Source organism: Schistocerca americana, chromosome 3, assembly GCF_021461395.2.
Source record: "Schistocerca americana isolate TAMUIC-IGC-003095 chromosome 3, iqSchAmer2.1, whole genome shotgun sequence".
Lineage (NCBI taxonomy): Eukaryota > Metazoa > Arthropoda > Insecta > Orthoptera > Acrididae > Schistocerca > Schistocerca americana.
The window spans coordinates 979,717,927-979,742,444 of NC_060121.1; the positions used below are offsets into that span (position 1 = coordinate 979,717,927).

Sequence of the window (24,518 nt, forward strand, 5' to 3'; positions counted from 1 at the left end):
TAGGCAAAAAAAAAAAAACCAATGATGGATGGAACGAAGAGGACGTAAAACTGGGAGAAAGGACGTTCTTGGCCAACAGAAATCTACGACTATCAAACATAGGCCTTAATTTGAGGAATAAATTTCTGAGAATGTACGTTTCGAGCACAGCGTTGTATGGTAGTGAAATATGGACTAAGGGAAACGTGGAACAGAAAAGAAACGAAGTATTTGAAGTGTGGTGCTAAATGAGTAAGTTGAAAATTAGGTGAACTGATAAGGTAATATATATACGAGGAAAGGAATATATGGAAAACACTGACAAGAAGATGGGACCGGATGGTGGAACATCAAGAAAATAACTGCCATTGTATCAGAGAGAGTTGTAGAGGGTAAAAAGTGTAGAGGAAGGCAGAGATTGGAAAACGTCCAGCAAATAATTGAGGATGTAGGTTGCAAGTGCTACTCTGAGGTGAAGAGGTTGGCACAGGAGAGGAATTAGTGGCGGGTCGCATCAAAGCAGTCAGACTGATGACTCAAAAAAAAAAAAAAATAAATAAATAAATAAAGCAGCCCTACACCGTATACACGAACATTCAGAAAAAGCTGTCTCACTGATTTCTCGGATATTCATTTCCAGGTGAGCCCATACAACAAAGCATTATTTTGTTGCTCTGCGTTGTTCAAGTGTCTTCTGGGGTTGACAACATAATTGAGTGACTACGCCATGTACGTAGTAGCAATGTATCGGTAGTTTCAGCTGAACCTTAAGCCACAGAAACTGTTTAATGAAAATAATGCTAATGAGTACTACGAAGTGTTCTAATATGACTAAATTATGTGTTTGGTATCTCTTACGTTCTGATTCCAGTTTCACATAAGTTACAAACTTTACAACTGTGAAAAGACGCTATTGTCACTAGCCTACACATGGATATTTTGTGAATTATCGTTAATAAGAAATATAACCTTAATATTAATTAACATTCCATAACATAGTGGGTACGTTATGCTGTCATAGGAAGCTTAGGAAGTTAGGACATGGTTAAAATGCACTTCAGACCTGTGAAACTGGAGGTTTGTCTAAAAATTTCGTTTCAGCAAACAACTGTTTTTCTCAAAATTTTGTTCCCGTGCTTTGGGCCCTTATGGTTCTCAGTCCCTCAATCAGTGAATCGATATGACCGAAACACATTGGCACAGCGCTGACAATGAAAGCTTGATTCATGCACGGAGGCATGCTCACTGATGCCAGTGTTTCGTAGCGTCGTCTTAACTTCAGAAGAAAGTATAAACCAGCATGCCACAGAGAAGAGCTGCAGTTGAATGCAACTGTGCATAACGAAGGGAATGGATACCTGTGAGCCGTGGTAAAAATTGCTATTTTGAAGAGTGCGCCGAAGCGCGTAGTGTGAAGCAGTCGCCCTCCGTTTCTGGCGGTGGCGCCGCTGTGGTAGTCGCAGCTTTAGTGTCTCCCTCTGGTGGGAAAGGGGAAAGATTGCCTGTTCACGTGCATTCAAGGGGCGCTATGAGGTCGCCAGTGGGTCAGTCTCTCGTCCCCAGCTTGCTAGTCTGTCTCTCGTCCGCATTTGCAAGGCACTTGGAGAACTCAGCGTGTGGTAGCCCGGTCGGGGCTTAGTTCCTGCATCTGAATCTGCGCTTTAGGCTCCCAGTCTGCTCGAGTTTGCTAGCGCAACGGTCATTGGCGGTTGGATCGATCGGTTGGTCGGTCGCGCACTGAGACACAAGATGACTTGTCCGTCTGGAGCGTCGGCGCATGTGAGGTCGCCACGTGAGTCCAGTGGGCCGCGGCGTGTAGCGAGGGGTAGTGGCTTCGCGGTCGACACGAGAGCAACAGGAGTCAACCCACGACATCAGTCTGGCCGGTGCGAGCCGCGACGTCGTGAGACGGGAGATCGGCGCGCCTTCCTGAGTCCGTTGAAGCGGCTGGCAGCGGACGGTTCGGGAGAGCGATCTGGGGGTGCTGCGCCAGGTCTTCTCGAGAAATGGCAGTTTATCAGAAGTTAAGTGATTGGTGGTATGTTGTTTCATTTACTTGTTAAATTATACTTGTTTTCTTGGTGAGGTCACCAGCCGTTTTGCTTTGGGGTCGTCCCACCATTCTTCTCCGGTTGCCCACCCGCGGGAAGGTGGTTGTTTATAAATTGGGTGGTCCATTTTCCCTTGCGGAGTAGGGGTAGGTTAGAGCAACCTGCGGTTCGGGTTGTTCGGTAATCTCCCTATCAACTGAGAGAAAATTTGGAATACATTTCACATAAATTTTCTCAGCATGTTACTGTCTTAGGTGGAGATTTCAATTTACCAGATATAGACTGGGACACTCAGATGTTTAGGACGGGTGGTAGGGACAGAGCATCGAGTGACATTATACTGAGTGCACTATCCGAAAATTACCTCGAGCAATTAAACAGAGAACCGACTCGTGGAGATAACATCTTGGACCTATTGATAACAAACAGACCCGAACTTTTCGACTCTGTATGTACAGAACAGGGAATCAGTGATCATAAGGCCGTTGCAGCATCCCTGAATATGGAAGTTAATAGGAATATAAAAAAAGGGAGGAAGGTTTATCTGTTTAGCAAGAGTAATAGAAGGCAGATTTCAGACTACCTAACAGATCAAAACGAAAATTTCTGTTCCGACACTGACAATGTTGAGTGTTTATGGAAAAAGTTCAAGGCAATCGTAAAATGCGTTTTAGACAGGTACGTGCCGAGTAAAACTGTGAGGGACGGGAAAAACCCACCGTGGTACAACAACAAAGTTAGGAAACTACTGCGAAAGCAAAGAGAGCTCCACTCCAAGTTTAAACGCAGCCAAAACCTCTCAGACAAACAGAAGCTAAACGATGTCAAAGTTAGCGTAAAGAGGGCTATGCGTGAAGCGTTCATTGAATTCGAAAGTAAAATTCTATGTACCGACTTGACAGAAAATCCTAGGAAGTTCTGGTCTTACGTTAAATCAGTAATTGGCTCGAAACAGCATATCCAGGCACTACGGGATGATGATGGCATTGAAACAGAGGATTACACGCGTAAAGCTGAAATACTAAACACCTTTTTCCAAAGCTGTTTCACAGAGGAAGACCGCACTGCAGTTCCTTCTCTAAATCCTCGCACAAACGAAAAAATGGCTGACATCGAAATAAGTGTCCAAGGAATAGAAAAGCAACTGGAATCACTCAATAGAGGAAAGTCCACTGGACCTGACGGGATACCAATTCGGTTCTACACAGAGTACGCGAAAGAACTTGCCCCCCTTCTAACAGCCGTGTACCGCAAGTCTCTAGAGGAACGGAGGGTTCCAAATGATTGGAAAAGATCACAGATAGTCCCAGTCTTCAAGAAGGGTCGTCGAGCAGATGCGCAAACCTATAGACCTATATCTCTGACGTCGATCTGTTGTAGAATTTTAGAACATGTTTTTCGCTCGAGTATCATGTCGTTTTTGGAAACCCAGAATCTACTATGTAGGAATCAACATGGATTCCGGAAACAGCGATCGTGTGAGACCCAACTCGCTTTATTTGTTCATGAGACCCAGAAAATATTAGATACAGGCTCCCAGGTAGGTGCTATTTTTCTTGACTTCCGGAAGGCGTTCGATACAGTTCCGCACTGTCGCCTGATAAACAAAGTAAGAGCCTACGGAATATCAGACTAGCTGTGTGGCTGGATTGAAGAGTTTTTAGCAAACAGAACACAGCATGTTGTTATCAATGGAGAGACGTCTACAGACGTTAAAGTAACCTCTGGCGTGCCACAGGGGAGTGTTATGGGACCATTGCTTTTCACAATATATATAAATGACCTAGTAGATAGTGTCGGAAGTTCCATGCGGCTTTTCGCGGATGATGCTGTAGTATACAGAGAAGTTGCAGCATTAGAAAATTGTAGCGAAATGCAGGAAGATCTGCAGCGGATAGGCACTTGGTGCAGGGAGTGGCAACTGACCCTTAACATAGACAAATGTAATGTATTGCGAATACATAGAAAGAAGGATCCTTTATTGTATGATTATATGATAGCGGAACAAACACTGGTAGCAGTTACTTCTGTAAAATATCTGGAAGTATGCGTGCGGAACGATTTGAAGTGGAATGATCATATAAAATTAATTGTTGGTAAGGCGGGTACCAGGTTGAGATTCATTGGGAGAGTACTTAGAAAATGTAGTCCATCAACAAAGGAGGTGGCTTACAAAACACTCGTTCGACCTATACTTGAGTATTGCTCATCAGTGTGGGATCCGTACCAGATCGGTCTGACGGAGGAGATAGAGAAGATCCAAAGAAGAGCGGCGCGTTTCGTCACAGGGTTATTTGGTAACCGTGATAGCGTTACGGAGATGTTTAATAAACTCAAGTGGCAGACTCTGCAAGAGAGGCGCTCTGCATCGCGGTGTAGCTTGCTCGCCAGGTTTCGTGAGGGTGCGTTTCTGGATGAGGTATCGAATATATTGCTTCCCCCTACTTATACCTCCCGAGGAGATCACGAATGTAAAATTAGAGAGATTAGAGCGCGCACGGAGGCTTTCAGACAGTCGTTCTTCCCGCGAACCATACGCGACTGGAACAGGAAAGGGAGGTAATGACAGTGGCACGTAAAGCGCCCTCCGCCACACACCGTTGGGTGGCTTGCGGAGTATCAATCTAGATGTAGATGTAGATCAGTCTACCGTACGTTAGTAGCTTCCTCTGTCATGTTTGTCGGATTTGGTATGTTAACGCCGGCCGAAGTGGCCGTGCGGTTAAAGGCGCTGCAGTCTGGAACCGCAAGACCGCTACGGACGCAGGTTCGAATCCTGCCTCGGGCATGGATGTTTGTGATGTCCTTAGGTTAGTTAGGTTTAACTAGTTCTAAGTTCTAGGGGACTAATGACCTCAGCAGTTGAGTCCCATAGTGCTCAGAGCCATTTGAACCATTTGGTATGTTAACGAATTTATCGCTTGGAGTGTAACGGCCTAGTACCTGAAATATGTTTTGATCTTTGGAAACTTTGATATTATTGCCTATGATCTTGAGAGGCGGTATCTGTTTACTGTAGAGCATCTTAACTATTGTTTGGCCAACCTTGTAGAATTTTATATAAGATTGCATTTCATGACCTTTTATTTAAATGATCATTTTAGTGCATAAAGTTGCCACCCTTTCACCGTAAGACTTTTCTTAGAAGTTAAAATCAAGTTGCACTTTCACGTGGCAAGGTTAATATTTTAATTGTTAGTGTTCTGTACCATTTCCATCCCTCCTACAGGGGGTCCATAGTTTGTGTGCTTGTGTAAATTGTTAAAACTCTTGGTTTAAAGTTATCTGGTGTGTTGCAGATTTACACCAGTGTAGTCTTTCAGAGGCTGTTGTGAGCGGTCGTAACTATGGCCGTGACAAAAGGGAGCGGCAAGGTTCTGTGACCGAAAGCTCATACAGTCAAAACTTGTTTCTTTCTGCCTCTGAATAAATTGTAACTTTGATATTTAGAGGGTGCTTTCTGATTATAATTTTAAATCTGTTTCTTTAAAAAAAAATGCTTTTAGGCACTATTAAAGTGAATAAAATTCCCATTTGTTAAAAGGAATTTGGTCATGATTTCATCAGTTACTCCCTGTCATTTACTTCCATGCTTACGTAGTGTGATTAAATATGTTAACGTTCTTGATGAATCGCTAGTAAATAAAATAAGTTTTTAAAAATATTCTTTGAAAATAAATCACGGTTCAACCTGTTTCAAAATAAAGGAAGTAAAAAGCGCTGATATACACTAACAATGAGCAAATAATGGTAATGACATGCACATCACATCAATAATCGCGGAATTTTATTACAGTATTGGACAATTTTTTGTCCTTTTTATTATTATTTGCAGCCTACACGTCACATCCCTGTTCTTCAGGAACAGCAGTCATAAAACATATAAACAGTTTACAAAAATTTAAAAATACGAAACATGTGCGTCTTTTTTAAATTATTAAAACAAGCTATTTTACATTTCAAATTGTAAATAAAATATAGTTTTTTTTTAATTTAAAAAAAAATGTTTTAAGTGGAAGACTTCATTTCACTACAGGTACAGAAACAATAGGGGAGGGGAAGACTGTTCCCGAAACAATGCGGGAGTGAAGAGGTGGGGAAGAGGGCCCATAGAAGTGGCGAGGAGCTACGAACTCCAGCGCTGACATCGAGAGCAAGAAGAGGATTCTGTGTGGTCGAGCGGTTCTAGGCGCTACAGTCTGGAACCGCGCGACCGCTACGGTCACAGATTCGAATCCTGCCTCGGGCATGGATCTGTGTGATGTCCTTAGGGTAGTTAGGTTTAACTAGTTCTAAGTTCTAGGGGACTGATGACCTCAGAAGTTAAGTCCCATAGTGCTCAGAGCCATTTGGACCATTTGAAGAGGATTCTGTTAAAAGCTGGAAGGATGGGTCGATCTCTGGGCGAGATTTCCTGAGCACGTTATTGGAGGTGATTAAGTTTTGTTGGAATCGGATGTGGAGAGCATGTAAGTGTAACAGGCGGGGAGGGGGGGCGCAGGGGGGGGGGGGGAGGGGTAGTGGACGGGTACAGAGGGCGAGGCGGGTTCCATAGCATTAGAGTATTTTTGGAGTTAGTGTTAAAATTAAAAATGCGAGGGGAAACTGGTATGAATGCAGGCGACGTTAGCGTAAGAGGATTACTCGTCACACTAAGGCTTTGTTAGGAGTGCAATATTTAGTTTTAGTCCAGTATGAGGTTTTTTTTTCTTTTTTGGATAGCGCAGTAGGTGCGGTTTCCATGTCAGTTTATTTTGGCATGTAGCATTTACTAAATATAACGGTCCTAAATTATAATCTAATCCTGGTCAGGCTTAATTTTCGTGTTACTGTTTACAGATTAGAAATAGGGCTCGAAGTGCACTGTTATTCGTTCATAGCAGGCCGAGCAAGTCATGTGCACCGTCAGTAAACAGAAGTCGAAGGTTGCCAGCATCGCATTATCGTTCCTTCTAAACTAAAAGGAACTTCTGGAACTCCTTTATCCCTTGGCGTACTCTGGCGTCGGTTTGGGTTTCCAGCTCCAGTAGCGCTGTCCTCTGCCAAAGACAGCACCGTCCCTTAACGTCTCCGGCAACCGCTGCAGCGCAGATTCTGGCAGGAACGACACCGAAAACGCCACCACCAAGTTCAGGGCTGCGAGGATGGCGAAGGGAAGTCGCTTGTCGTCCTGTGCAAGGAAAAGATATTTGTAAGTAGTGAGAATGAAAGACACCAAGCACAGATATGTTTGCATGTGAATTATTACAACTCTAAGGCCTCCTCGCTAACCACCCAACAGAAAGCCCGCACCAGACTGTAATTACAAAACCTATTAACTGAGCAAAAAAGTGATTGCACCCCTGCACTATCCCCCACATTCGATTAGATTAAATTTACTTTCATTCCAATTGATCCACAGTGAGGAGGTCCTCCCGGATGTAGAACATGTCAGAAAAACAACAATACATCACAAATATTAACAACTCAGACAAATAAACTAATGTAGCATTCCACAGGCCCCAAGTGGAATGATCGTCATTTTTTAAAGAGCAATATATGAAATAATCATTTTACAAATACTAATGCACTGAACGCACTATAAAAAAAGGCTTTTTATTTATTTATAAGGTAATAAATGTATAATACAACTACTATAATACTTATTTACAATGAACACATTACTGCACTGAAATGGTGCAGAAGTTAGATTGTACTTACACACACACACACACACACACACACACACACACACACACACACACACACACACATACATACATACATACATACACAATTATTTACAATGAACACATTAGTGCACTGAAATTGTGCACAAGTTATATTGTACTTATATATAATATATACATGCACACAAATCAGTTGGTTCTACTGAGAAATTCATCAATGGAGTAGTAGGAGTTGGCCATCAATAAATCCTTTAGGCTTCTCTTAAATTGAATTTCATTGGTTGTTAAGCTTTTGATGGCTACTGGCAAGTTATTGTAAATGTGTGTTCCTGAATAATGCACACCTTTTTGTACAAGACTAAGTGACTTTAAATCCTTGTGAAGATTATTCTTATTTCTAGTACTGATTCTATGAATTGACCTGTTGCTTTGAAAAAGTGATAAATATATTGGGAAGCAGTAGTTAGTATCCCTAGTTCCCTAAACAGGCTTCTGCAGGATGTTCTTGATTTCACACCACATATAACTCTTACTGCACGTTTTTGTGCTTGAAAAACTTTAGCTTGGCTTGATGAATTACCCCAAAAAATAATCCCATATGACATTATGGAATGAAAGTAAGCATAGTATGCCAGCTTTTTCATTTTTATATCACCCATGTCTGACACAATTCGCATTGCAAATAGAGATTTTTTAAGACGCTTCAGCAGTTCTGTGGTGTGCTTTTCCCAGTTGGATTTATTATCAATCTGTAATCCCAAGAATTTAACACTGTCCACTTCTTCTATCTGCTTGTCATCATATGTTAGGCATATACTCGTGAACTGTGTGTAGTGAGTTTTTTCAAAGTTTAGTGTCAAAGAATTGACTAGGAGCCAGTGATTAACACCCACAAATATTTTATTATCCGATTTTTCTAAGACTACACTTGATTTGATATTTATTGCAATGTTTGTATCATCGCCAAACAAAACGAACTTGGCATCTGGTAATGTTACTGGTGAAAAGTTGTTGATATATACAAGAAAAAGTAAGGGCCCTAAAATGGAGTCTTGTGGGACCCCACATATAATTAATTCCCAGTTGAATGATGCCTGATAGCTTGATATATGTCTCTTTCCTAATAACGCACTTTGTTTCCTGCCAGAGATATAAGATTTGAACTATTTTGCAGCATTTCCTGTTACACTGTAATATTCTAATTTACTTAAAAGGAAATCCCTTTGACAAATCACAAAATATACCAGTTGCCTGCAATTTTTTATCTAATGAATTAAGCATATTTTCACTGTAAGTGTAGATAGCCTTCTCAGTATCAGAACCCTTTAGAAATTCGAACTGTGACTTTGACAGTATATTATTTGAGATAAGGTGGTTATAAAGCCAATTGTACATTACTTTTTCTAAAATTTTTGAGAATGGTGGTAAAAGTGAAATTGGACGGAAATTTGATGCTATTTCTTTATCTCCCTTCTTAAACAGTGGCATAACTTCAGCATATTTTAACCATTCAGGAATTATTCCACTGATAAACGACTGGTTACACAGATAGCTTAAAATGTTACTTAACTCAGAATCATATTCTTTAATTAGCTTTGCTAATATTTCATCATACCCACTAGATATTTTTGATTTTAAAGATTTTATGATGGACATTATTTCTGCTGGGGTAGTGAAGGTCAAATTCATATTATGGAAGTTACTTGAAATGTCTGGTCTGAGGTATTCCACAGCAGCATCTACAGGACCTGACAACCCCATCTTTTGAGTAACAGATATGAAATGTTTGTTAATATGTTCTGCGACACTGTACACAACTGTCACCAAAGTATCATTTACTCTTAATGCTATTTGTCCCTCTTCATGTCTGGTTCTACTGGTCTCCTCCTTCACTATATCCCATATTGTCTTTATTTTGTTATCTGATATGACTATCTTTTCCTTGTAATATATTTGCTTTGATGCCCATATTACAGTCTTTAATATTTTGCAGTATTTCTTGGAATGTGCTATAGCATCAACATCGGAACTGTTTCGGATTGACAGATACAGTTTTCTTTTTGTTTCACAAGATACCTCTATTCCTTGAGTAATCTGTGGCTTCTTTGTAGACTTTGCTCTAACCTTGGTAAGTTTTTGGGGAAAACAGTGTTCGAATAAGGTAAGCACTTTATTAACAAAAGTGTTATATTTTTCATTCATGCCATGAGCACTGCAAACATCAGTCCAGTGAATGTGTCTGAGGAGTGTCCTAAAATAATCAATTTTTGGCTTATTGATTACCATCTTGAGATCAGATTTAACAGATTTTATATCCTGTTCAGTGTTAACATTTAACAGAAGGAACTGCATGCCATGCTCTGAGAGGCCATTGATTATTGTTTTTGTAATATAATTTTGTTCATTGGACTTTTCTATAAAGATATTATCAATGGATGTTTGTGAGCAATTGGCTACCCTAGTGGGAAACTTTACAGTGGAAATTAAGTTGAATGATAGTGTTACTAACTCAAATAAGAGTCTTTAAGGAAATCTACATTGAAATCACCAGCAACCACTATTTCTTTGTTTTTGAGTGTTAAATGGGCCAGTACAGCTTCAAGGTGGTTTACGAACACATTAAAATTACCTGAAGGTACTCGATAAACACTTAATATTATGAAGAACTTTTTGTGAAATTCTACTTCTGTTGCACTTACTTCCATATGCTGTTCTAGGCAAAATTTATAAATGTCTATGTTCTTAAATTTATGACAGTTCCTGATGAATGTCACAACTCTTCCTTTCTCCATTTCTGATCTACAAAAGTGAGATGCTAACCTAAACCCTGTAACACTTAAAAGTTCTATACCAGTGGTCACAGGATGTTCAGAGAGGCAAATTATGTCAGCTGGGTTTGAAAACTCTAATTCATCTATGCAGATAATTAATTCATTATTTGTGTATCTTAGTCCTCGAATATTTTGATGCAATAAAGATAGCTGACATTTCACATTGATTGAGTTAAAAATGGATAGATTTAAAATATCTGCTGACTGCTGAAAATTCTTAACCAATGGCTGTTTATGCTGATGTAATAAGCTAGAATTATGTTTTTTGGTTTCTTTCTCAAACTGGTTTGTCTCAGTCCTAACCTCTCTTAAAATTTGGTTTCTTTCTGACCACACTACCCTAAAAAAGGGTCTTTTTTTAACCTTGTAACCACTGGTATTTTATCACTCATGACAGTACCTCCCCCCTTTAACTTTCCTGCTATTTCCCCAGCCAGTTTACCCTTCCCCTTCCTGTTGAGGGAAGGCCATGCCTATAATATCCCACCTACTGATAGAATCAACAGGAACCACACTAATGTGTGACCCTGCACCAGACATAAGCAACTGTTTCAACTTCTAATTAACTCTCTTGACAGAAGAGTTCAAATGAGGTCGGTCATGGCGCCCAAGTACAGATACAAACTCAACACTAGTATGTTTTGATGCTGATGCAATCTTTGCCAGGTCACACTCTATACTGTACCCAGGATCTCTGTGAATACTATTACCTGCCCAACCCACTATAACCACGCTGTCTTTCTTAGTGAACTCTTTGCAAAGTGATCCTAAATCCTCTGTCACGTGCTCCAGACCAGCACTAGGTTAAAAAAAAATTGGTGACCTGGTATTCTGATCCTAGTTCATCCTGCAAAAGTTGGCCAACACCTCTTCCATGTGAACTATCTAACAGCAACTCTTTCTTCCTCTTTCTCTCTGCTTACCCTCCTTTCTTACTTTTCAATTTTCTGCCGAAAGTTTGTTGTGCCCTGTCTACACCTACAACTGCTTGAGGCTCGCCAGTTTCTAACTGAAGCAAAAGGTCAAATCTATTTTCCACATTCACCACGAAGCTGTCAGATAAAGTTCTAGGCCTGACCATGACCATGATCTGGCCATGATCTGACCTACAGTCTGCTATGCCAGTGTGCCATGGATGTACTGTCCACCAACGTCCTACTACTCCCTCTAAATCCTTGAGCGTCATGCACTCTGTTCTCCCTTTCAACATCTGTTTAGTTTCCCTCATGTGGATCCTTTACCCCCTCATCAAATTCGCACCTCTCCTAACATACAATAAACACCTAATCAGATCCTACACTATCTGAAAACTCGACTTCAACATTTGTATACTCTCTAATTTGAAATCTTGCCACGCCTTCGCACCTACATCGACATGCAGTTCAGTCCATATAAACATGAGCTACTTTAATTACTTAGAACATCTGAACCAATAATGGGACACATTTGCAATTTTAGGAGATGATAAATACCATTGAGAGATCACATACATACATTCACACAAACTCCTCACAGCAAATGCTGGAAGTGTCCTTCAGCAGGAGAGATGTACGAGTGCACTCTTTTCGCCGTATTCCGTGGCATTGAGTCAAGTGTATTGTCAGCAGTGTTGTTTATTTCGTGTGTCCTGGCCTGACGAAGTTCTGCTGTTGTGCGTGGTCTGTGGCTGTACACTCAGCTTTTAAGATACCGCCACAAGCACGGGGGAGAGAGTGGGGGGGGGGGCGGTTGTTCGGTCATCATGGACACTTGTTACAAGTTACATGGAAGCGCTGGGCGTGCTCCATCCTGTAACTAAGCTTTTATGTAAGTTCGATGTCATCCAGCTGCTCCACAAATGTATTGAAGATGTCCGTATAAACTGTAGAGTCTTTAGTCATGTCAAAGAAAATGGGGACATCACTCCTGGAAGCTGACACCGAGCACCACACACTGACCTTTTCATCATGCAGTGGTGTTTCGTGGATGATATGGGAGTTAACACCAGTTAACGCGTGTTGATGTAGCCTGGAAGATGCAACCGTGCCTCATCTATAATGTAAGGTATGCAGAGGCTGTTGAATAAGAAACCCCTGAAACCACATTCACGTGCAACAGAGTCAAATTTCTACGTTCTGTCGCGTGACTTCTATAAGGTAACGAGCTGCAGAAGTTCGTTGAGAGTCTGACTTATACTGCGCGCGGAACTTTTATTTTTAAGCCAGAGCACAATATCCGCTTTCCTGGTGTTTGTACTTCGTGCTTTTTACAGCTGAATGATAACAGGCATGGTAATTACAATGACCGACTTCGAAGCAACGTATGACAAGAATTGTCCTGTGAACCACTTTGAAACTGACAACGTTCTTTCCTAGTAGTAGTCACTGCTGTTGTTCTTACACCCAGTTATAAGTTTACTATCAACAACAAAACCAGAAAAAGAAAATAATTATCAGAGAACCGTTTCCTACGGGAACTTTAAAACCGCCAGTACCACCCCTCATTTTCCAGCAGGTATTCATGGAACAATTCTGATTCACCAATGTTTCAGCAGGATAATACACTTCTCTTGTATCGTGCATCTTTATAAGAGATCGTGCTGCACCTATGTCACTTCTTTCAATCAAAAACTCTCTTCTTACTATATTTGAAACCAATGTCTTTTAAAATTCTTTGCGTTGACCAAGCGCTACCTTTGAACCCAATTTCCTCAGTCATAATCGTGACAAGTTTTTCTGATTTCGAGTATTCACTACTTATAAACATTTCAGAGCCACCACTTTGTGTCACAGGTTTCTTCAGATTTCCATGGTTTCCAGGCTGCAAGAAACCAAGATTTCTACAGGTTTGACCCTTTCGTTTACTATTCTCTGTACAGTTCTCTAGCCGACATATGTTTCTGCAGTTCAATATTGTGTTTTCAAAAGTAAAAAATTCGAGTCCCTCTCTCAGACCCCGTTCGAAAAACTTGTACATGCGGTAAATAAACCTACTCGCCAGTGCATTCAATTAACAATATAAATATTGCAAACTTTAGGGAAAGCCTACAGCAGCTAGACTGGGATGAAGTGTGTAAGGAACCCGATGCAGACTTGAAATATAACTTATTTCACAATACATTTTTAAGGGTATTTGAAAATTGTTTTCCCAAGAAAATAGTTAAACACAATTCCAAGAAAACATATAAAAAACCTTGGCTAACTAAAGGAATAAGAATATCTTGCAACTGCAAAAGAGAACTGTATCTAACAGCAAGAGGGACTACTGACCCCGAAATTGTTCAATATTATAAAAACTATTGTGCGGTACTAAGAAAAGTTATTAAAAAGTCCAGAAGAATGTGTATCATGTCTGAGATCAGTAACTCTGATAATAAAATTAAAACAATTTGGAATATTATTGAAAGGGAAACAGGACAACCAAGAGCATAGGAAGACTTTAGTGCCGTAAAACTGAATGACAAGTGTACTAACAAACAATCAGAAATTGAAAATATTTTCAATAATCATTTTTAAACGTTGTGGAGAAAATAGGATCTAGATCTTCAATAGAAGAGGCAAGGCTATTAATAGAAGAGGCCATACCTGTGCAGTTTAAAACAACTGTAATTCCACTAACCTCTCCCTCTGAAATCAGTAAAATAATAAACTCACTGAAAAGTAAAAGCTCTTACGGAATTGATGGCATTTCCAGAAAGGTACTTAAAGCTTGTTCCCCACAGATACATAGGATTCTCAGCCACGTATGCAATAGCTCTTTGGAGCAGGGGGTTTTCCCCAATAGACTGAAATATGCCATTGTAAAACCATTGCATAAAAAGGGGGATACGTCGGATGTCAACACCGACCGCCCAATCTCTCTTCTGACAGCTCTACCAAAACTTTTTGAGAAAGTTATGTATTCAAGAGAAGCCTCCCATATTTGTAAAAATAAAGTACTAACAAAATGTCAGTTTGATTTTCAGAAAGGCTTTTCAACAGAAAATGCTATACACGCTTTCACTGATCAAATATTAAATGCTCTGAATAACCGGACATCACCCATTGTTTTTTTGTTGTGTAAATCATGGAATTCTTTTAGATAAGCTAGAGACCTTTGGAGAGAAGAGAACCACTTGTATGAATATCAAGAGCTCAGATGGCAACCCAGTTCTAAGCAAGGAAGGGAAGGCAGAAAGGTGGAAGGAGTATATAGAGGGTTTATACAAGGGCGATGTACTTGAGGACAATATTATGGAAGTGGAAGAGGATGTAGTTGAAGACGAAATGGGAGATAAGATACTGTGTGAAGAGTTTGACAGAGCACTGAAAGACCTGAGTCGAAACAAGGCCCCGGGAGTAGACAACATTCCATTAGAACTACTGATGGCCTTGGGAGAGCCAGTCCTGACAAAACTCAACCATCTGGTGAGCAAGATGTATGAGTCAGGCGAAATACCCTCAGACTTCAAGAAGAATATAATAATTCCAATCCCAAAGAAAGCAGGGGTTGACAGATGTGAAAATTAACGAACTATCAGTTTAATAAGTCACAGTTGCAAAATACTAACGCGAATTCTTTACAGACGAATGGAAAAACTGGTAGAAGTGGACCTCAGGGAAGATCAGTTTGGATTCCGTAGAAATGTTGGAACACGTGAGGCAATACTAACCTTATGACTTATCTTAGAAGAAAGATTAAGAAAAGGCAAACCTACGCTTCTAGCATTTGTAGACTTAGAGAAAGCTTTTGACAATGTTAACTGGAATACTCTCTTTCAAATTCTGTATGTGGCAGGGATAAAACACAGGGAACGGAAGGCTATTTACAATTTGTACAGAAACCAGATGGCAGTTATAAGAGTCGAGGGGCATGAGAGGGAAGCAGGGGTCGGGAAATGAGTGAGACAGGGTTGTAGCCTCTCCCCGATGTTATTCAATCTGTATATTGAGCAAGCAGTACAGGAAACAAAAGAAAAATGCGCAGTAGGTATTAAAATTCATGGAGAAGAAGTAAAAACTTTGAGGTTTGCCGACGACATTGTAATTCTATCAGAGACAGCAAAGGACTTGGAAGAGCAGTTGAACGGAATGGACAGTGTCTTGAAAGGAGGATATAAGATGAACATCAACAAAAGCAAAACGAGGATAATGGAATGTCGTCAAATTAAATCTGGTGATGCTGAGGGAATTAGATTAGGAAATGAGACACTTAAAGTAGTAAAGGAGTTTTGCTATTTAGGGAGTAAAATAACTGATGATGGTCGAAGTAGAGAGGATATAAAATGTAGACTGGCAATGGCAAGGAAATCGTTTCTGAAGAAGAGAAATTTGTTAACATCGAAAAAGACTTAAGTGTCAGGAAGTCGTTTCTGAAAGTATTTGTATGGAGTGTAGCCATGTATGGAAGTGAAACATGGACGATAACTAGTTTCGACAAGAAGAGAATAGAAGCTTTCGAAATGTGGTGCTACAGAAGAATGCTGAAGATAAGGTGGGTAGATCACGTAACTAATGAGGAGGTACTGAATAGGATTGGGGAGAAGATATGTTTGTGGCACAACTTGACTAGAAGAAGGGATCGGTTGGTAGGACATGTTTTGAGGCATCAAGGGATCACAAATTTAGCATTGGAGGGCAGTGTGGAGGGTAAAAATCCTAGAGGGAGACCAAGAGATGAATACACTAAGCAGATTCAGAAGGATATAGGTCGCAGTAGGGACTGGGAGATGAAGAAGCTTGCACATGATAGAGTAGCATAGAGTGCTGCATCAAACCAGTCTCAGGACTGAAGACCACAACAACAACAACAAGAAAGCTAAATCATTATGGTTTGAGTGGGGCAGTGCACAAATGGTTTAATTCATACTTAACTGGAAGAATGGAGAAAGTTGAAATAAGTGGTTCATGTAATGTTAAAACAAGAGCTGATTCCTCAAACTGGGGGGGGGGGGGGGGGGGGGGGCTATCAAGTACGGGGTCCCACAGGGTTCGGTCTTAGGTCCTTTACTGTTCTTGATATACATTAATGACTTACCATTCCACATTGATGAAGATGCAAAGTTAGTTCTTTTTGCTGATGATACAAGTATAGCAATAACATCCAAAAACCAAGAACTAAGTGATGTAATTGTAAATGATGTTTTTCACAAAATTATTCAGTGGTTCTCAGCAAACGGACTCTCTTTTAATTTTGATAAAACACAGTATATACAGTTCCGTACAGTAAATGGCACAACTCCAGTAATAAATATAGACTTTGAACGGAAGTCTGTAGCTAAGATAGAATTTTCAAAATTTTTAGGTGTGTCCATTGATGAGATGTTAAACTGGAAGCAACACATTGATGGTCTGCTGAAATGTCTGAGTTCAGCTACGTATGCTATTAGGGTTATTGCAAATTTTGGTGATAAGAATCTCAGTAAATTAGCTTACTATGCCTACTTTCATTCACTGCTTTCGTATGGTATCATATTCTGGGGTAATTTATGGTTGAGTAGAAAAGTATTCATTGCTCAAAAACGTGTAATCAGAATAATTGCTGGAGCTCACCCACGGTCATCCTGCAGACATCTATTTAAGGATCTAGGGATCCTCACAGTAACCTCACAAAATATATATTCACTTATGAAATTTGTTGTTAATAATCCAACCCAGTTCAAAAGTAATAGCAGTGTGCATAGCTATAACACCAGGAGAAAGGATGATCTTCACTACGCAGGGTTAAATCTGACTTTGGCACTGAAAAGGGTAAATTATACTTCCACAAAAGTCTTTGGCCACCTACCAAACAGCATCAAAAGCCTGACAGATAGCCAACTAACATTTAAAAATAAATTAAAAGAATTTCTAGATGACAACTCCTTCTACTCATTGGCTGAATTTTTAGATATAAATTAAGGGAAAAAAACCAAATTAAACATTAGTGTCATACAATATTTTGTGTAATGTAATATCTTGTACAGACATCTTTTATTAACCTCACACGTTCCACATCATTACGAAATGTCGTATTCATGATCTATGGAACAAGTATTAATCTAATCTAACCTAATCTATGAAGGACTTCACGTTTATTGCCGTCACCTGACATATTTATTTGGAAATCGCATTAAAACATTTACACCTATACTACTACAAGAAACTAACATCGACAAGTGAATGAATAATATGGTCGCTCTGTGAATGAAACAGCATTGTTGTAAAGTACAACAGTGCAGCATGCGGGAGAGAGACTCTCGCAGTCTAGCTGTAACTCGCAGCTTGCCGCGCGAAGAGAAAATGAATCTTATTGGCTACTTGGAGTTAATGGTGGGGGATGCGCTAACGGTAAATATTTATGGGACAGGCCAGCCACGGTGGCCGAGTGGTTTTAGGCGCTTAAGCCCAGAACCGCACGACTGCTACGGTCACAGGTTCGAATCCTGCTTGGGGCATGGATGTTTGTGATGTCCTTAGGTTAGTTAGGTTTAAGTAGTTTAAAGTTCTAGGGGACTGATGACCTCTGATCTTAAGCCCCATAGTTCTCAGAGCCATTTATGGGACAAGGAATGAAAGAAAGATAAATATTTTCGGGAAATTTGCTTCGAACTAATCATATTGATATTGCTATTTTGCAAGAAGTCATTTGTGAAGAGATAGGTTCCTTTCAGTCATATATGTACATAACAACATTGGCATCAGCGGCAGGAATTGTTGAATTTTGACTACAGATGAATTAAAGTTACAGTATGTAGAAAAAGAGCCGGAAGAATGCATAGTCAAAGGCGTTATGAATGGGGTAGCAACCCTGTTAAAGCTCTACGCTCCCTCCTGTTCAAATAACAGAGCTGCAAGGGAAAGATGTCCCTTGTAACCACTGCGCCACCTTACTCGGTGTTCCCAAGCCGTGCTAAGCTGCAGGCCGCTGTCTTTATTGAGGCAGTGTGTCACAAGAAAATGCTCGTATTAAAGCATATGTTTGATGCTAGTAGATTTCTTTCAGCGAGAAATGTCTGTCTGTCTGTGCATTTATACTTGTATATCCTTCTTGCCTTCTCTGTCTTTCTTTATTTTGCTGCCAAGGTAGCACAATTTCTTCACTTTGTCCACTATGTCATCAACATTTTGCGGGGACACAGTTATGTCAAGACAGTAACATACATCTAAACTCACTCAGTTTCGAAACATAATAGGACCGAATAATTTATTTATTAGTTTATTAATTACTGTTCAAAATCCGATCTGGGATATTTCAAACAATGCGGCATTCTTCTGCAACCGCAACCGGTAACGCCATCTGTTAGTAGCATAAGAAACTGTCTGAACAAATATTGTCCTTTTTGTCTGACTGGTATTAGTGGATAATATTGCTTTTGTAATCAGTTATTTCAAAAGTTAAACTATAATGAAAAGCAGAATGTGTGTTAAAAGCAAACAAAGTATGCAAAACATTTATTGTACCATTTATTGTACTTTTACGAGAGCTGCACTAGTTGGGCAGAGGTTTTCTTTATTGTAACAAATTTTTATCTCGATAGCTTCTTTTATTACGCTGTCCCAAGAATTGTTAGTACTGTAACCTCATTTGTCTCTTCCAAAACAATATGTTGTTAGTTTTCTAGCGCATACTCTGCAACCGCTGATTTGTCAGGGTACTGATGGTGAAAGCATCCCTCGTGATGTGTTCAAGAGTACGCACAGTCAATTCTACATAAAACTACCCACACCCATACAGTATTTTAGATACTCCTGGCGTTCTGGTGCCTACATCGTCTTTCATAGCCCTCACGAGTCGAGTTTTAATTGGAGCACTGATGACTGAACCGTTTTTATACTTCTCTAGGAGCCAGGTAATTTTTCCTTTTACTGAGCCACAGAAAGACAAAAACCCAAGATTCTTAAGACTCCTCCTTGGGGTCCTTATGTTTCTGTGTTTTCAGAAAGATTGCTTGTGAAATCTGGCGGTTGTTGTAGCCGTTTTCCTTGAATACTTTCCGTAAGTGACTCAGTTCCCTCGGTAGGTTTTTAATGTCTGAGAGACGTCTTCCGCTCGATGCACCATGGTTCTCAGAACAGAATATTTCTGCGACGGATACCAGGCCGTGTGGCTGGGAAAATCATATACTTTAGAGCAGACGAGCACGTCAAGGAATGGTACGGCACCATCTGTTTCTAAGTCGATTGTGAGCTTGTTGTTGTCATGCATATTGTGTAATGCGACAACGTGCCGTCTAGTGAATGCCAGCCATAGTCAAGGCGCAACGGTAGAGAAAGTGGACGCTTATGCCATCTGTGGGCCAGAATCGAAGGCAAAGCGGAAGTGCTTCCGCCTGGTGGCAGCTAAATTAAATAACGCTATGGAGGAGACAGTGTCTGGCTTGTGCTGCACTCTGACAGCGAAATAACAAAAGAATTAGACTAAATAATATTGTTACGTGTAGTAAAAATATAAATGTAATATTACTTTAATATATGAAAATGATTGTAGTTGAATATTGTAACGCTATGGTATGTTTAATTGTAAATAGAGAACTTGGCGTAATGTAAAATAATGTTTAGGTGTGGGGCGGGATCTCCAAGAACGAGAATAGTGTACAGGTTGGCACATAATATTGGTGGTAGAAGTAAGTTGGCGTAGCTCTGAGGCAGAACAAGTGTTAAGTGACGTAAAAGTGACTGCCGGTGTGTGCTACGGCAACGTTGCTAACAGACCATTTGAAAGTGAGCTCAAAACAGATATGGACTTCGTTCATCGTATGGCTACAAGCTAAATGGACACTAAGGCTTGTAAGACATGGTATTTCGACGGAGATGAGCTGTGAGCGGCAAAATAGTGCGGTTCCCCGCTCTGAGGCAAATGTCACTGCATGGTACAATGCTGTGTTAATTGCAACGGGTTGCTTGTGCCAACAGCAAGGTGTGAAGGGACGAGTAGCCGCATCCAAAGGCGTATTGTGATCGCAATAGCTGATGAGGTCCATTGGTGAGCTCACTTCGGTAGCAACGAACTAGAAGTTATCTTACAAGAGTATTATTATGAACAGTGGCTGTTATACCGACGCCATAACCAGTACATTTATATTTTGTGAATCAGTTTGTGTAATAGTCAAACCAAATTCTCTACAGTGTGTAAAGTTTGGAGGTAATAATAATTTTGTGGTTTCAGTTGCATTCCCCTAGTGTAATCAATTATTTAAAGGAAATAGCTCATTATTACCCCATATCCAGTGATTTCTATGTGCTGCAACATCAGTGAAAAGTTATGGTGCGTGGGTATCGGCGTAGCCATATTACAAGAGAAAATAGTCGGAATTAACGGCGAAATTGGCAGCAGACGCCGCTTCATGCAACGGATGGAAGATTCCAGGTACTGTGCCACCTTAATTACTATCCAGCTCGATGTGGTGGCTTTTCAGTACACTTCCATAGTCAAAAATTACTCGGTTCCGTCCGAGCAACGTGATTCTCAATTAGTGTTTTCAGTACTGTATTGACAAGCAGATCTATGTTGTCCTTTAATTAAGCGTTCAAGGAAATTGCTGCCACCAAAGTACACATTGTGCCTTCAGCACAATGCAAGCTCAATAACATTAATTCAGCAATTACAATTTGTGTAGTTTACATTAACCTAAAACAAGTTCAAGTATTTATCATATGTGTTTATGTATTGTGAAACGATTTCAGGCTGTGGTATTGTTTTAAATGAATAATGTCCTCCTGTTAGGCAATAGCAAACAAACAGAATTAAGTGCGCTCTGTTCAGTCACTTCAAAAAAAATATCAGTGCTACTAATAATGAAATATAGTCTTAAAAATAAGTTTGTACTCGCCATTATCATAATTTATTCCAAAAATTCCGTGTAGTAGTTGGATCACCATAGTGTGTCTATTCAAACCTATTACACGCGAGAGCCGCTTTCCGGAAGTCCGATGCCACGTCGTCTAATAATAATACAGTAAATTCGGGTAGTGGCATCGCAGTTGTTGATTTGGTCCAAGAATTCTCCCAGCTTTTCACGTCTTTGAGACCAGGCAGCGAAAGTGCCGTCGACGTAACGATAAAATCAACTAGACTTTGCAACAGTTGTGTCCAGAGCGATACCGTCAAAATGCGCCATAAACAGGTTGGCTAAAACTGGAGCTAATGGACAGCACATCGCAACGCCGTCAGTCTGATTGAAATACTCTCCATCATATAGAAAATATGATGACGTCAGAGTGTGCTTGAATAAATCCATAACAGCGCCGTCAAATAACTGGGAGGGCAGGTCTATAGAATTTCTCGATGGGAAGGCACGTGAATATTGAGAGCACATTAAAGCTGACGGTAATATCTTCTCCTCCAAGGAGCAGGCATTTAATTCGCCTGATGAAGTGGGTCGTGTTCCTTATACGATGCACACTGTGACCAATGTGCGGGGTAAGGAGGCTGGCCAGATGTGCTCACGGTAGAGCGTGGAGGTGTGAACCTCTTGTGAACGTTTGGAAGACAAGAAAATGTAGGTGGTCGAGGTGCCCGCGGGAGGAGCCTTTGAATGACATTCTCTTCCAGTGAAGGCCTGTTGAGAAACTCCGATGCCTTCCTCATTATTCTGGATGTTGGATCTCTTAATTTTTGGTCTCTTTCCTCCTCCAGCTTCAACCGAATCTTCGCGCCATAGTTGACTCGTTCCATATTGACGGCTGCTAGTTGGCTGACAGGGCTACCAGGGGACTTCGTATATTCCTGTTTCACGTCCGATCATAGAAAAGTAAAAGAATACGGCATCAACCTAGGCGCTCTGGATTTCATGCGAGAACAGAACGAGCTGCGTTCTGCAAGATACACGCTTAAGGAATCCACTTTCATTTATAAACAAATTTTTGCTCTCCATAAACTTCAAAATACGCGAGTGTGAAACATGGTCAATAATGCTGTTAGACAGTGACGTCAAAGGTATAGGCCTGTAAATTGCTCTTGATTGTTTATGCCAAAGTGGAGTGAGGGTAAGTTCTTATGAAGTTGCTTATAAGCTAGCTTTTGACTCGTTACCAGAAATATTCTTGAAAGATAATATGGCAAGCTGAATGACCACGCGCCATCTGTAATCTCCCATATCACTACGAATGCTGTGCAACATTTCAGTTTTAGTGCTCGTGTACCACATTTTAAACTAATCACTCTTATACAGCAAATTTTCGAGATATACACTACTGGCCATTAAAATTGCTGTACCACGAAGATGACGTGCTACAGACGCGAAATTTAACAGACAGGAAGAACACGATATGATATGCAAATGATTAACTTTTCAGAGCGTTCAGACAAGGTTGCGCCGGTGGTGACACCTACAACGTGCTGACTTGAGGAAAGTTTCCAACCGATTTCTCATACACAAACAGCAGTTGACCGTCGCTGCCTGGTGAAACATTGTTGTGATGCCTCGTGTAAGGAGGAGAAATGCGTACCATCACGTTTCCGACTTTGGTAAAGGTCGGATCGTAGCCTATCGCGATTGCGGTTTATCGTATCCCGGCACTGCTGCTCGCGTTGGTCGAGGTCCAATGACTGTTAGCAGAATATGGAATCGGTGGGTTCAGGAGGGTAATACGGAACGCCGTGCTGGATCCCAACGGCCTCGTATCACTAACAGTCGAGACGACAGGCATCTTATCCACATGGCTGTAACGGATCGTGCAGCCACGTCTCGACCCCTGACTCAACAGATGGGGACGTTTTCAAGACAACAACAGTTCGACGACGTTTGCAGCAGCATGGACTATCAGCTCAGAGACCGTGGCTGCGGTTACCCTTGACGCTGCATCACAGACAGGAGCCCCTGCGATGGTGTACTCAGCGACGAACCTGGGTGCACGAATGGCAAAACGTCATTTTTTCGGATGAATCCAAGTTCTGTTTACAGCATCGTGATGGTAGCATCCGTGTTTGGCAACATCGCGGTGAACGCACATTGGAAGCGTGTATTCGTCATCGCCATACTGGCGTATCACTCGACGTGATGGTATGGGGTGCCATTGGTTACACCTCTCGGTCACCTCTTGTTCGCACTGACGGCACTTTGAACAGTGGGCGTTACATTTCAGATGTGTTACGACCCGTGGCTCTACCCTTCATTCGATCCCTGCAAAACCCTACATTTCGGCAGGAAAATGCACGAACGCATGTTGCAGGTCCTGTACGGGCCTTTCTGGATACAGAAAATGTTCGACTGCTGTCCTGGCCAGCACAATATCCAGATCTCTCACCAATTGAAAACGTCTGGTCAATGGTGGCCGAGCAACTGGCTCGTCACAATACGCCAGTCACTACTCTCGATGAACTGTGGTACCGTGTTGTAGCTGCACGGGCAGCTGTACCTGTACACGCCATCCAAGCTCTGTTTGACTCAATGTCCAGGCGTATTAAGGCCATTATTACGGCCAGAGGTGGTTGTTCTGGGTACTGATTTCTCACCCAAATTGCGTGAAAATGTAATCACATGTCAGTTCTAGTATAATATATTTGTCCAATGAATACCCGTTTATCATCTGCATTTCTTCTTGGTGAAGCAATTTTAACGGCCAGTAGCGTAATTCGCTTAGGGTGGGTACTGAGTTACGCATCTTACGACAGAAGGAGATTTCAAGAGTGATACTTGGACTAGGAGGTTAGGTGTGTCCCGAGACATTAATCACAGGAAGAACATTTTCGGCCTTAACTTTTGCACAGCATGCTGAGTGGCACAGTAGACCTGAAGAACAGATGGAAAAGCTTCGAAATTGGATAGCATTCAGATTCAGAGAACTAAAGGCAGAACTGTCCTCTGTCAACTAAAGCAACTTTCGTCGTACTGTGACATGAAAGGCGAGTCCGCTAAGCACAATATTTCAGAGTAGGTTATCTGGTTGGGTAGTGTATAGCTGGCAAGTTGCCGTGAAGTTGCCGGGCCAGGAAGTCGGAGCTGGCGCTGGGCAGAGTACGCAGGCTATTGTAGAGAGCTGTGGACGGACGTGTGGGATCGCTTGGCCGGATGCAGTGGTCCAGCGTCTTGGAAAATCCGAAGTGGTAGG

The 24,518-nt window shown here is 41.1% G+C and overlaps 1 protein-coding gene across 1 annotated transcript in view; it reads right to left on the bottom strand.

The window, feature by feature from the left end:
• Positions 1-7,011: 7,011 nt before the first annotated feature.
• The window catches only part of LOC124606608 (solute carrier family 22 member 1-like), a 122,416-nt gene continuing 104,909 nt past the window's right edge, over positions 7,012-24,518 (bottom strand). Inside the window, exon 9 of the mRNA XM_047138593.1 lies at positions 7,012-7,200. Within this exon, the coding sequence (XP_046994549.1) occupies positions 7,012-7,200 (189 nt within the window). The remainder of the gene's footprint in view (positions 7,201-24,518) is intronic.